The sequence below is a fragment of the Seriola aureovittata genome, chromosome 9 (genome assembly GCF_021018895.1).
Source record: "Seriola aureovittata isolate HTS-2021-v1 ecotype China chromosome 9, ASM2101889v1, whole genome shotgun sequence".
NCBI classification, from domain to species: domain Eukaryota; kingdom Metazoa; phylum Chordata; class Actinopteri; order Carangiformes; family Carangidae; genus Seriola; species Seriola aureovittata.
The window spans coordinates 26,713,229-26,727,279 of record NC_079372.1 but is presented as its reverse complement, the minus strand read 5'-3'; the positions used below and the strand labels follow the sequence as shown (position 1 = coordinate 26,727,279).

General features: G+C 40.0%; 1 protein-coding gene across 1 annotated transcript; it reads right to left on the bottom strand.

The window, feature by feature from the left end:
• pip4k2ca (phosphatidylinositol-5-phosphate 4-kinase, type II, gamma a) lies at window positions 1-12,248 on the bottom strand. The gene is made up of 10 exons (XM_056384447.1): window positions 11,827-12,248; window positions 10,153-10,250; window positions 9,840-9,936; window positions 9,562-9,711; window positions 5,019-5,165; window positions 3,845-3,883; window positions 3,628-3,741; window positions 2,992-3,256; window positions 2,029-2,132; window positions 1-1,813 (listed from the first exon to the last, which is right to left on the bottom strand). Exons 1-10 carry the CDS (start codon window positions 11,983-11,985, stop codon window positions 1,733-1,735), a joined length of 1,254 nt encoding a protein of 417 aa, XP_056240422.1. The 5' UTR covers window positions 11,986-12,248; the 3' UTR covers window positions 1-1,732.
• Window positions 12,249-14,051: the final 1,803 nt, after the last annotated feature.

Here is a 14,051-nt window from a genome sequence, read left to right as displayed (position 1 = left end):
AATTCTTCATAAAATATATTTTGGTCCAAAAGCTGATTTGCAAAAATACAACATGTGCAATCATCGAGTAGATGAGGCATCACACAGAGTACTACTGTATCTACGCTGCCTTGCCAGTGTTTAGGAATGCTGTATCATCTCACTGTGTTAAGGCTAACTGCACGAGCTACTTAAATGTAGTGTTATGGTCAAAATATTTAACACAGTACCCTGGTTATCACTAAATCATTACAATACACTGACAACAGTTCCTAGCTCTATTGCTATATTTTTCTAAGTCTTATCCTATGACAATGATTCACATAGCGCACGTTTTCCATTCCAATGCACAAAACACTACACCGTGTTCAAAAGGAGTCTGTCCAGAATAATGATGGATGGGCTCGTTTTCAGGAGGTGTTTTGATGTCGAATTACACATCGACACATGATGTATTTTATTATAAAAAAAGGCAGGACTGATCCTAAAATCAGTCGCTTCATTAATGCAGGTTCAGCTCTGTGGGTAAAGGAAATGCTCCTACGTCGTCTTTACAGGCTGCGGTAGCCACGAGAAGCAGGGCTGGCAAAAATCTACTATTTAAACACACAGATTCACTGTTTCAACTGGCAAGGTTGTTCTGTACATTTTTTTTTTTTTTTTTTTTAGAAATTTAGTAAAGACTTTGGTGGAAAACAATATTTGATCCATTGAAATTGTGTTTCATTTAACTGCTGTGTCAGCACAGAGTTGATTTAATTGTATGCAAAGTGCAAATCCTGCTTTGATAAAGCTTTGATCCCACACATTTGGCACTCTAAACATTCAAATGGCCTGCTTCAATAGATAAATAATATTATTATACTAGACAAGGTCACTGTCTAGACTACCAGGAAGAAGAATATGAAGATTTTTTTTTTTTTTAATGTCCATCGCGAGTCCAAAAACTTTACAGAAGCTCAATCGATGGATTTTTCTTTTAATCACTCATATCTCAGCAGCCAGTTAGCTTAGCTTAGTATAAAGACTGGAAACAGGGGAATACAGCCACCCCCTATTTAAAGTTCACTAATGAACATGTCATATCTGATTAATCTAATCTGTACAAAAACTAACATATAAATAGAAGACACTGTGTTTTTACAGTGAGTCATGTCCCACAGTTCTTTGCCAGCTGCAGTGTCTCAGTTTCCATGAATTCATTTTATAATTAGAAGTGCTGGAACATAGAACCAGTCTAGCAGTTTCAAGTCTTTAAGCTAAGCTAAGCTAAGCATGTCCTGGCTATAGCTTCATATTTAACAGACATATGAGAGTCGTATCAGTCTTCTCATCTAACTCTCAACAAGAGAGTAAACTCATTTCCAAATATGTCTCATTTATGTTTAGTTCATGCCTGAGGAACCAGAGCAAACTGAAAAAAAAAAAGAAATATATTCATATTTGATCTATTACTGATGTGGTCTAACACTATGAACACTGATCAACAGCAGTTTGTTTCCAAGTACCCCATTTCTCCAGAGCTATTCCATTAAGAGTGCTTAATATTTATAAGAAAAACATCTTAAATCTAAAAAATAAATATATGCATCAGAAGTAGTACATTATATTGCTACAACGAAAGAACGTAGTTTCGCCTCAGATCACCAAATTTAAATAATGATCTGTATGTGCATACTATTTTTGGTCAATGATAAAATTGACTTTTAGCTCTCAGTCAGATTCAGTTTGTGGCAGTGTTCACAGCTGAGTGTTACGCAAAAATGTTTGAGATGAAGTCGCGAAATCGTTTGGCGTACTGCTCAGGGTGGACTGTGGAGATTTCAGCACCAGCCTGCGACAGAGACAGAGAGAGAGACAGAGACAGAGAGAGAGAGAGAGAGAGAGAGAGAGAGAGAGAGAGAGAGAGAGAGAGAAAAAATCATCATCTGTTTACATTGAATATTTCATGATGTGACATGAGAGCAAACATCAACAATTCTTGCTCTGTGCAGGTAAGACTGAATGTTTTGAACAGCTGACAGCAGCCTCCTCTCCTGTGCTACTCACCCCGTGTTTGACAGTTTTTGCTGCATGAGCAGCTTTCTTCTTGGTGTCGTACTGAGTGAGTACATCGATCAGGCCCATGAAGTAGACCTCCCTCTGAGGGGCTCCTGTGATGAAAGGCAGACAACAACCAGGGTTATTTTTTATTGGGCCTGCACAGACAACAGCAGCGACAGGCTTCATATAAAAATCATCAGCATAAAAGCTCTTATTATTTTGTGGATGACCTAGATGATGATAATGGAGATAAAAATTATAACACACGCAACACTCATGACAAACAGATCCAGACTCGTGGATCTTCATTATAAAGATTACTAACAACTAACAAATTCTTCCCCATTATCAGTTAATCTGCCAGTTATTTTCTCAATTTTTTGTGTATAAAATGTTTGAAAACTGTGAAAAACCCACAACACAAAAACAAAAAGCAACAAATCTTCACATTTAAAATCAGCTGGAAATTGTAAATTATTGTCGTTTCTGCTTGAAAAGTAAATCAAATGATTACTGAATTATCAGAGTGGTTTCAGATTAATTTTCAGCTCTACAGTATAAAATATTCTACCTGAAACAATTGATTGACAGACACGTTAATCAACAATGAATCAGTTTGAACCGTTTTCAAAAATTAACTTTGAATCTCAACTTTTAAACTGACAGACGAGAAGTGCTCTGACAAAATGGGAACGCGAGCATCTACAACTTCATGACACCTGTGATCCATGTGAGGGAGATCATGTGATTCATATTAACTTGCAGGGTAGGAAGAGCTACACAACCTTAGCACTTGATTGTTAGTCGGTATCAGGAGATACTCAGAGTTTAAGTATTAGAATCGGTACCAGGAGAGAAAGAGGTGGACACATTCATTCCTGCCTGAAATCAATCCGAGTATTTTTTCATCCTCACATTTTAGTTTCACTTTTAAATTATCTCAGTTCGTGGCTTGAAGCAAACATTCACCTGGACAGCTCCCGACCGCGTACACGTCCACGTAGGGGTCGAACTCTCCGGGCCCCAGAGGTTTGCAGGAGGACATGTAACCAGCGATTCCCTCTGGAGAGGTGCCGTAAGAACCCGCCGCGGGGCCCAGGGCCAGGCCGTTCTCTGCGTCCTGTTCTTCCTCGTTGGACACCTCCTCTCCTTCCTCCTCCTCCCGTTCAGCTCGGCCCACGTCATGGATGCCGAGCAGAAGGCTGTAGTCCATGATCTTCAGCTTCACCAGAAACTGGGGGAAAATGGGAGAGGGATGTTTGCTGAGAGGCTTTTACAACAACAACATTCATTTACTGTGAGAGGGAGATGGAAGGTAAAAAAAAAAAAATAATATTCATATTTGGCATTTCTGCTTAAAAATGTTCTTAAATGATTATCAAAATGCTTGCTGATTAATCTTCTATCGATCATCTCACAGTTTCAGATCTAGTTTAATGTCATAATATCCAAATTCTGCTCCTTCCCTGTTAAATGAATATCACATCCATACCCCTGCTGCCAAAATGCCAACACAGTCAGGAGCGGTGCGTCCTTTACGTGCAGATGCTGCCGCTGTGTGGTCGACGTTTGCAACAACAGGAAGGACTGTGACATGTCACCCACCTCCACATCTCTGTTTAGTTTCTCCATGAACTTCTCCTTCTGCTCCTCGGTTACGTAAACCTTCTGCATGTTGTTCCTGAAGTCCATGTCCTTGAAGGTAGGAAGCTCTTTTACCTTTAGGAACAAAAAACATCTTAGTGGGATATACTCTATGGGACGAAGAGGAGGCAGCTATTTATGATATAAAATGGATATAAGGCAAGATGTTTCAATTCACCCGTTCTTTGTCACTTGCTTCACGAGCCACCAGAGACCCCTGCAAGAACAAATGGTTGTAAATATTATGATTCGTACATTTTGGAAACAAGAGCATTGAATCATTTCTAGTCAGTGGAAGAAGCAAAAGGTGTGAATTAGGGCGGGAGTTAGGCGTTAGGGCGACTATGTTTTAGTTTTAAAACATCACTTCTGCCACGTTTTCACCTCCCGTCCACACTACTCTGGAGTTTTCAAGCGCCTATGTCAGTGACTTTTAAAAACGCTGTTGGCCCCGTTTTAGTTTGAAAACTGCGCGGTTGTGTTGTAGTCTCGACGGGCAAAAACCGAGACCTTTGGAAACGATGATGTAGACACCCGTGGTCGCTCCCTGATTGGGTCTTATCAGTCTCGACTACTAGGGGTGAATGAAACATGAATAACGAAATACAAGCATTACTGACCTTGTTGTCTTTGCCAGAAGCTGTTTTTTAGCTAATTTCTGTATTTTAATGCGGCAACTGCCTTTGCTATTCCTCATTCGTCGTACTTTCTGTAACTACTCAACTTCAGAGTGGACAATCTGCTTCTGTTTCACACATGTCCAGTGTACCTGAATGGTCACGTATGTATGTGTTTTCAGGTGTGCAGTCTGGATGGAGATCATTTCTGATACAGAGCTAAAACGATCATCTGGATGGAGATTATTATTTTATTAGTATTAGTGTGGATGTAACCTATTATTTTCATTATCAGTTAATCAGTGCATCAAGTTAGGTCTATAAAATGTCAGAAAACAGCGTAAAACAGTTTCCTAATCCCAGTGGGATGTTTTCAAATCTTGTTTTGTCTCATCAACAGTCTAAAACCCAACAAGCTTCAGTTTTCAATGATACAAAACAGAGAAAAGACGCAAAACCTCATAATTGAGAAGCAAAAATAAGGGAAAGTTTAGCATTTTTTGCTATTGATGATCAAAATAGTTGATTCCTTTTTTGTTGTTTAACTAAATGATTAATCAACTAATCCTTTCAGCTCCAATGCGAAGTAGCAATTCACCTGTCATCTCGTACATTTCCCTCCTTTGTTAAAGCAAACTGATATCTGCATGACTTCCACATTTTACTATGAAGCGGTGTGGAGAAGTGGGACGTGTGATTAAAAAGGTCAGTGTTTTCTGTGCAGTTCCTCCTCACCTTCAGGTCGTACTTCCTGTGTACCACCAGTCTGTGGCTAAACATGTTCCTCATTACGATCAGGTAGGTCTCCTCACTGTCCACGCTCACCCGGTACATACCCAGGAACTGCGGCAGCAGGGTGCTTCCATGACACTTGACTATGTGCTGCAGGGAGGAAGCGACAGGGAATTTACATGGCAGGTGCAGAAAATATTCTCACAGATAAAGAAAAATGCAAATAATAAAAAATTCATTGAAAGGGGTAAAAGACTGACTCACAGGTGAAAAACATGAAAACAAGGCACTCAGGGTTACATCTGGTAACGGTCAAAGGTCACTCTGAATGTAAACTAATTATTGAGTCTATCCAGGTTAGGCTTTTAGCTGTGCTCAACACCCTCTGTAGCAGTTAGTTAAAATAGACTCGCACTTCAGACTGACCTCATTCAGTGTCCCCTGAAACAGACACGAAGAGTGATGTCTTTTTAACATCCTGCCCCTCCACTGTGTTTTGTACATTGATTTTTAAGGTTGTACGTTACCTGAGCGAGCCGCTACTGTGATTCAGGTTATAACATGCACTTTGAAAATGTTTGTGAAGAAAATTTGGCAACTAGGGTTGCAACAAACAATCATATTTATTATCGGTCAATCAATTATTATCTTGATTGACCGATTTATTGTTTGGGCTATAAAATGTAAAAAAAAAAACAAACTGTGAGACGCCCATAACAGTTTCCCAGGACCTCAGGTGACCTTTTCAAAAATCCCTTTTTAGCCTGACCTACAGTCACAGATATTTAGTTCACTCGCATAAAAACAGGGGAAAGCAGCAAATCCTCTCAAACGAGAAGCTGGAACCAGGAAACATTTGACAATTTTGGATGGAGAAGAGCTTATTTTTCTGCTGACTGACAAATCAATTAAATGATCAATCGTGGCAGCTCGGCACTAAACAGAATGACAACATAAACCAACATAATCAATGGTTCCTTCGATCCAACACACAATCGGCAATCTAATAAACAACGTAGCCAAGGCTGCAACTAATGACTATTTTAATTATCAATTAATCTGCCAAATACCGACTTTCCTAATTAATTAATTAATCATTTAGTCTATAAAGTGCTAAAGACAAACCAAAACTATCAAATTGCTACACTTGAGAAGCTGGAACCAGAGAATATTTGGGAGTTTTGCTTGAAAAATGACTGAAACCAATCAATTATCAAAATATATAGTTTTTTTTCCATTCAACATATCAATTAAACGATTAATTGCTGCAGCTCTAAATAGAGTTGGGCGACATGACAGTATGCACTGTACCATGAGATTATATTTGAAGGTTAAGGTTTAGCCAAGTTACTTATATCACAGTAGCTGTACTTTATGTAATGGGCAATGTTGCAGTTTAATGAGCAGGATGATCTACAGGAATCAATGTGATATACTGACTTCATGTGTCGTGTATTTCATTAATTGGATTCACCAAAAACAGACATTCCTCTCTGTTTATTTTGTCTTTAAAGGGCTTTTCAATTGACCATTAAGAGAATGTTCACCATCATTAATAGAGATTTAAAATTACATATACTGTGATACATATACTCTGTTTTGAAGCCTGAGATCACTCCCAAATTGACTGGCACATCTTTCAATTTAAAGATAAGCACCAAAACAACAACTAAACAATTCGAGCACAGTGTTAATGGTTTGTTGATGTGTGAAAAAAAGGCTAGTTTTTAATCTCTAAACTCGTGTATGTGAGTGTTAATGATTCATGTGGTCAAAACAAAATACTGATTTGGCTTTTAGAGACTGACACCTACACTCCACATCTGCCAAACAACAAAACCTGATCCTTAACCTTCTGAAAATGCATCCAGATAACGCCTAGAAGCCAAAAGCACAACCGTGATGAAGCCTTCTACAGAACCGCTCTCATGGCTGGACCAGCTGTTTCAGCACAGCATCTCAATATTCAGTTCATTCACAGAGATGATTCAGCTGAAAAACAAAGACAGGTTCATTCAAAACAGCTGTTCAGCACTGCAAACATGCACCACTGATGCAAAGTATTGACTAGGAGTCTGATAGAATAAACTGCAACCTGCAAACTGTCATGATCTATGAAGGAAACTGTGTAATGCCAACGCAGTCGGCCTGATAACAAAGAGTTCATTGAGGGCCAAGTGAAACAGAGCTCTGAAACAGAGCTGCCATTTTCCTCATCTCCCTCTCAGTTTTATGTAGGCTGCATAACCACAGGCTACACATTCCAATAAGAGCTCAAAGCAACCAAAAGTTTACTCAGTGGTATGTTTAGCCTGAAGTGAGACCTAGTTTTTGAAGTATGCATCCAACTCAGTGACACAAGTCTGAACACTAACTCCAGTCTGGGCTGTAAACGTGAAATAAAGCCGAAGCAGAAACAAACAAAACAGAGGTGAAAGCATGCCACCTCTTATCTCTGCTACAAATGTACTCTACTATTTACATGAACATAGATGTGGAGATAGGAACATTTGAATATCAGTAACAAACCAACAATCATATAACAGAGCATTTGTTCTGTCGTTGGCTAACCTTGATGATGACAAACACCGCTCTCTTTTTTGGAGGGATATTTTCCCTCCTCCCCGACAGGGAGGTCAGCGCTCAGGTTCACTTTGAGAGAGGCACCTCAAAGCTACATTTAGTGTCTCGCTTAAGGACACTTCAGCGGGACAGATGTTTGCCGTCCTCTGGTTGAACACGTAACTGTCTTCCTACTCACTGCACCACTCTGCTGCTCCCGGCAACACGTTAAATCTTAAAATAGTCATATTTGGGTCGACCTGGCTCACCTAAGGGCTCATTTTAGGAACTTTAACAAACGCTCTTGGGGTTTTTTTTTTTGGGTACAAAAGGTCCAAACAAAGGTTACAGAGAAAATAAGTAGGACATGTGGTGCTGTAGATGTGAAGCTTTACACACACAGTTCAGTAAAGCAGACAGGAGGTGAGTGTGTGGATGGCAACACGCCTGGAGACTGAGAAAAAGAAAAACTTGAATGAATGACTGAAGGAATGATTGAATGAACAGGGGGGCAGAGGGAGGCTTATTTATAGCCTGAGTTTAACTCCAGGATCTATAACTGGGGCTTACTCCAAAATTCATGTCACCTATTTATTACTATAACTCATCCTGCAGCTTCTGGCCAGATCCTGGTCCAGGTTAAAACTCAATCAGTAAATTAACATATTAACACACAGTTTATCTAAAAAAAAAAAAAAACAAACAAACAAAATGAACTCATCTCAAATCTGGTGATATTCTAGATTTTTCTTTGCAAACACATATCATGAAAAATACAAAGACCAACAATGAATTGATGCTACGAACAGGTAGTATCTGAAACCTGACGTGCCGTAGAGAATCACGCTGGCACCCCAGGGAGCCACACGACTGCATTGGCTGACATGTTCTTTCATTATGATAAACATGGGCACTGTAGTTTACTTTAACTCAGTCCAGCATACACCGTCCTGCTGCCATTAATACTCACTGGAGTACCAAATGTGTATTAATCTATAGCAGGAAACAGTCCCCAACGATAATGATTAAATGATAAAACTAAGCCTAAATTGAACGAGAATAATAAAACCCTGCAATTCCTCAACTCCCGGTGTTAGTGTTTCTTTACATCAGCCTGATATCTCCAGACAGCTGGAAAGCCAGGGTTAGCTACCCAGCAGGCCGAAGTGGAATCTGCTCACTGTTTGGCCGACTTCATTAACTTCACCTCTCATAACCAGATAATGTCTCAACAACAAACCGAGGGTGTCGCCCAGTGCATCAATCCCTCTCGTAGATGCAACTGTTTGAGTCACTATGAGGAAGCCAGAGCCAGCTAGCCACCTGGAATCACAACTGTAAACTGTGGCCAATGTGCAGGTAGTGCTACTGCTCACATCACAAGCCCCTCGTCCACCTTTATTCCGCCTGGCCATTCTATATAAAGGGTAAGGACACAGAAATGGGAGTATTGTTGTTCCCACTTTAAGCCACCACCGGAGTTAGTCAGAGAGCCAAATGACATCTGTGAAAAAGAAAAAGCCGGCATGGTGGGCCAGATGCAGATGCTGCTGTGTTACATGTCACGCCAGTATGCTACCTAAACACACACACAGTGGTGGTATTATGCCGGCTTTATTGGTTCAGTGTAAACGAGCAAAGGCTAATGGTCTTCTTGATGGAAATATAACAGGATCTCTGTATAAAAGGGGGCTAAAGTTTATGGGTTTATCTTCCATTGTCAAAATGTAGACATTTTACACACTGTGCAAAAAACTAAAATTTGAATTAATCACACCTGTTCAATTAATTGCTGAGGCCAAAAATAATCTATATATTTATCGAATATTTTCAGTAGGAAACAATGAGATTAGGGCCACAGGGAAATCAGAAAGTATTAAGACACGGACTAACACATTATTGGGTTTTGTCTTTTCATGGCATTTCTTGACAATAAGAAAAATACAGAACATCACCAGACTTACTTTAACCATCCAGACCTTACCTGGTGATACTCAGACAGGATGTTGTGCATGTCTGCAACATCCTCGCTGGAGATTTGCTTGATGACGAGCGTTCGGTCGTAGGAGTTGAGGAGCAGACCCTCACCCTGGTCGTCTCCACTCCTCAGTGGGGGGCTGCGAGTCAATGACACCTGGGGATTATAAGACACATGTTGTAAGATACATCTCTTTGTATTTGCAATTAAGGGACACTACATAAAAATACATTAAGTGCATAAATAGATCTGCAAACTCAGTATTACATCAGAAAATCAAATACCTGATAGTCCAGATCCTCAATACCAAAGCGTTCCCTTAGATTTCGAAAGACCTGAGGACAGTACTCCTTGAACTTGAAATGTCCTGGAAGGTTTTCTCTACAAAAAGGGAGAAGAGGTGGGAAAGTGAGAAGGAGAAAATTTTCTGCGCCAACACACAAACATACAGATCTTTCACGCTCTTTGTCATTTATTTATGTTGTAACTCAAGTTTCTAACAGGCCTCAGAGGATACTGTTTGTTGCATTCTAAGGGTCACATTTTATTATATATAAATTAATGGTGCTTGTATATTTACTTATTTCTGTGACTTACTTGTTGAAAAGGTGGTTGTTGACTTTGATCTTAGTGTTGGCCTTGAAGTCATCAGGCAGCAGCATGACAGGAACAGGCACCTGGTTGAGATCATTGATCTGCAGAAATAAGGTAATTACAATCAAACAGTCCACATTACTGTTTAACATAAATGCAACTAATGATTATTGTCTTTACCCATTATACAGCTGCAATAATTAGCCAGTTGCCATTTAATGGTTCCTGCTTCTCCGTTGTTAAGATGTGTTGCTTACCCTTGTTTTCAATGATAGTAAACTGATGATGACTGACTGATGAAAACACCTTGAGCTGTAGGAAATTGTGATGGGTATTTTTTTTACTGTTGTATAGGCCATGCAATTAAATCTGCAGATTAATAAATAAAGAAAATGTTCAATAGTTGCAACCCCAGTAAATTCATCTGATTATTTTCACCCTTAATCATTTGGTCTCATCAACAACATGACAAAAAAGTAAAAAATGTCCACCACACTTTCATGATGCCCAAAGTGATGCCATCAAATATCTTGTTTTGTCCAACCAACAGTGCAAATCCTAAAATATTTAGTTTACTACAATGTAAGCAGAGGAAAAGGAGCAAATTTTTACATTTGGGAAGCTGGAACTTTTTCAAATTTTTGGTATTTTTCCTTAAAAGATTTTATTTGAATTAAAATTAAACGAGTATCAAAATTATTGCTGACAAATTTTCTGTAAATCAACTGAACAACTCATTAACTAATCATTGCAGTTCCAGTCAAAAAATTTGCTAAATGTGCATTTGCATTCCTGAAAATATGATTTATAATACGGTTATAATGGTTAACTATTCTCCACTGACACTTGGGCTGTAGCCAATGTTAGTGAAATGAATGTCATTAACTCACACACACCTGAGAGTTAATGAGAAAGTTAGATGTAGTTACACTCGTTATGCTGCATTCTTTCACCCATCAGATTCACACAAGTGACAAGACATTTCAGCTGTAGTGCAACTGCAAAGTTGTTTTGTTTTTGTTAGTTTTTAAAAAAAAAAAAAAAAAATCACACTGGATCTTGAAAATTGTTGCAAAATATGGTGAGACCATAGCAATTTAATTGCATTTTAATTTAATTGCATTTTGGCCAGATGTGTATAAATCAGTATGAAGATCTCCTGCATCCCACCTGTCCACATTTGCATGACCGGATTAAACTCCCATGGGGAACCATCATAGCTGATATTGCACCTCACACGTCAAACAGGGCTACAACAAACGATTACTTTCATTACCGATTAATCTGCCGATTACTTTTATAATCTATAATTTCTCACGTTCATGTTTTACATTTCCTGACACCTGAGAATATGTGTAGCTTTGGTTGAAGATGACTCACACAACTTAATTAATCGACAGAACAGATTGGGGTGAACGTGGGGCTTTTGAGGGCCTCTGACGGTCTGTAGCCCCCGGGCAGTTACCCACTTTACCCGGGTGGTGGGCTAATCCAGGCCTGAGTGCGACTGAATCTAAAAGGGTCACGGACTTCGGTGTAAAACCCTCACCTCTCCGCTGACCTGCTCGCTGGAAGTCTGTGTCAGCTGCTAACGTTTCTGCTAACTGAGCTAGCTGATAAACACCACACATCGCGGTTAACGTTAGCACGGGCTAACATGCTAGCTCACCGACTCACCGAGTGGTTGACGCCCCACATGAAGACACTCAGGACAGGGTCGCTGGCCCGAAACACCTTAACCTTCTGCTGCACAAAGTGTTTCTTTTTCGTTTTTGTCTTCGGCGCCAGGATCACCATAGGACTGGAGGTGGCCCCCGAGTTCCCGAGGGCAGCCATGACCGTAGACAGGCTCTCTTCGTCCCCCGCTAAGAGACTGAGAGCGCTGGTGCAGGCGGTGACACTTCCTCCTGAGGGCTGAGCTAAACTCTCACCGCGCCTCCCCCGAGTCTCTCACACCGACGCGGCGCCGACAAGCCAAAGGTCAACCGTCAAACTCTGACCGTGTTACGCCGACTCTAAATTAACGTTTAAACTACCGAGCTGAATCATTACCCGACGTCGTCCACGCCATATTCCTACTGACAGTCCACCACCGCCCCCTCGAGCCCCCCCCCCCCCCCCCGTGTTTTTATAAACCACGTGGTGAGTTCATGATCGACAGGTGGCAGGGACCAATGAAAATGATACTACTGCATCAGTTGACTTCAGTCGGGTGGTACATCGCAGTTTTATGGTGCGTTCAGTTAAGATCGACGGTCGGAATTATCAGCTCTCAAACACTAATTCACCACTCATTCAGTAGGGATTACTTTGTTTTGTATTTTGTTATTTTACCATCTCATAGACCGTGGCAAGGAAATATCCTGACATATTGTATACAATTTATTTTAAACAGTTTAAACAGTAAACATAATCTGCAGCTTTGGATCAATGAAAAGTTTAATGTTGTTTCTGAAACTGGTATAATTTTTGCATAATCCTGTATATTGGTTGTTCTGACATGAGTGCAGCATCATTGAATATGAGATCTTATTGTACATGATTACTAATTCAGGTGAAAGATGTTGAAACATTTGTTATGGATAGTAGTGAGTGATAATGAAAGAGAGACAATGAGCCTGATGGGAAAGTTATAGCTATCTTTGATAGATCTTTTGTAGCTGTGTATTTCAGTATCCTACTTTAGCTGGGGGAACCCTGATGTACTCTATGTACAGTAGGTGTGTGATACAACAGCTGCCATTATGTATGCTCAAAGAGATGTTTATCCTCTAGGGGGCAGAAAGACCCCAAAACAACATGTCAGCATCAAGCTTTGAGGGAACCTACAGCACTGAGGAGTCCTGCAGAAACAGAGCTTCCCACACTTTTATATCTTTTGGCTTTGTCATTAAAGGGGCATTGTTTAAGAATTGGCCAACTGGTCAAATACATAGTCCAAAGAAATAGGGGGCTGCATATTACCGGAAAGTTGGGATGTCCACTGCTATAATAAGAATCAAGGAAATACAGTCGTTGGCCCTTCCTCCCTCCCCCCCTCCCCCTCCCCTGGCCCTGGCCCTGGCCATCAGGCATACCAGGACAATTCCTGGCGGGAAACCACATTAGTGGACTGGTGAACCATCAAAACAATCCAAGAGGTTTTTCCCAGCACTTTCTTTGTACCTGTCTTTCAGGGTGCACATGAGACCATGCCTGTTCCGGGACAATGATCACTGGCCACAAAAAGCTGAGCTAATGTTAGCTTGACTAAATCTAACCTCAGTAGAAGGCAGTTGTTGACATGTTGCCAAACCTGCATGGATTTGGGAATAGTATTTTCCACACAGGTTTCCCTAGCAATCTAATTATGTAACTGGTATTTAGCTTTCTTCTGTCCTTGTTAGACTGACAACAATGATTTCAACAATTTTGTGTATTTTGACAAATAATTTATTAATTTTATGTGTCACTTTCACATGATGAGATGAGAATTTAAAGATTAACGGCTGAAAAGCAGTGTTTCACTGGCCTCTCTAGTTGGAAATTTCAAGCTGATTCCCTTCTGCTGAATGTAGTAGGGTAAATGATGAACAAAATAGTATAAATGATAAATGAATGATTCATACTAATTTTACTTTTGCATTGGTAAGAAGAGTGCCCTTGTTTCACCTCTAAAGTGAAACAACAGTGAGGTCATGAGGTCCTGGAGTACACCTGTACTTCACTGCAAAGTGAGACGAGACCACTGGAGGTCAGCAAAAACAAGATTTTTGGCCAGAGCTTAAAAAAAAAAAAGAAAGAAAGAATGTGGGAACAAATAGAACCAGTCAAAGATAAATATTTGATGAAGCTGTGTGGAACTGCAATCCACAAAATTTAGATTAAATTAAAAAAAATTAAACCAAAAAATTAATTCAATA

Excerpts from the sequence above, each read along its gene's own strand:
- pip4k2ca (XM_056384447.1), bottom strand. The coding sequence starts at position 11,985 with ATGGCTGCCCTCGGGAACTCGGGGGCCACCTCCAGTCCTATGGTGATC. Across the intron at positions 9,712-9,839 it reads TTGAGGATCTGGACTATCAG|GTGTCATTGACTCGCAGCCC; the intron begins GTATTTGATTTT and ends TATAATCCCCAG. Across the intron at positions 5,166-9,561 it reads TCCTGTCTGAGTATCACCAG|CACATAGTCAAGTGTCATGG; the intron begins GTAAGGTCTGGA and ends TCCTCCCTGCAG.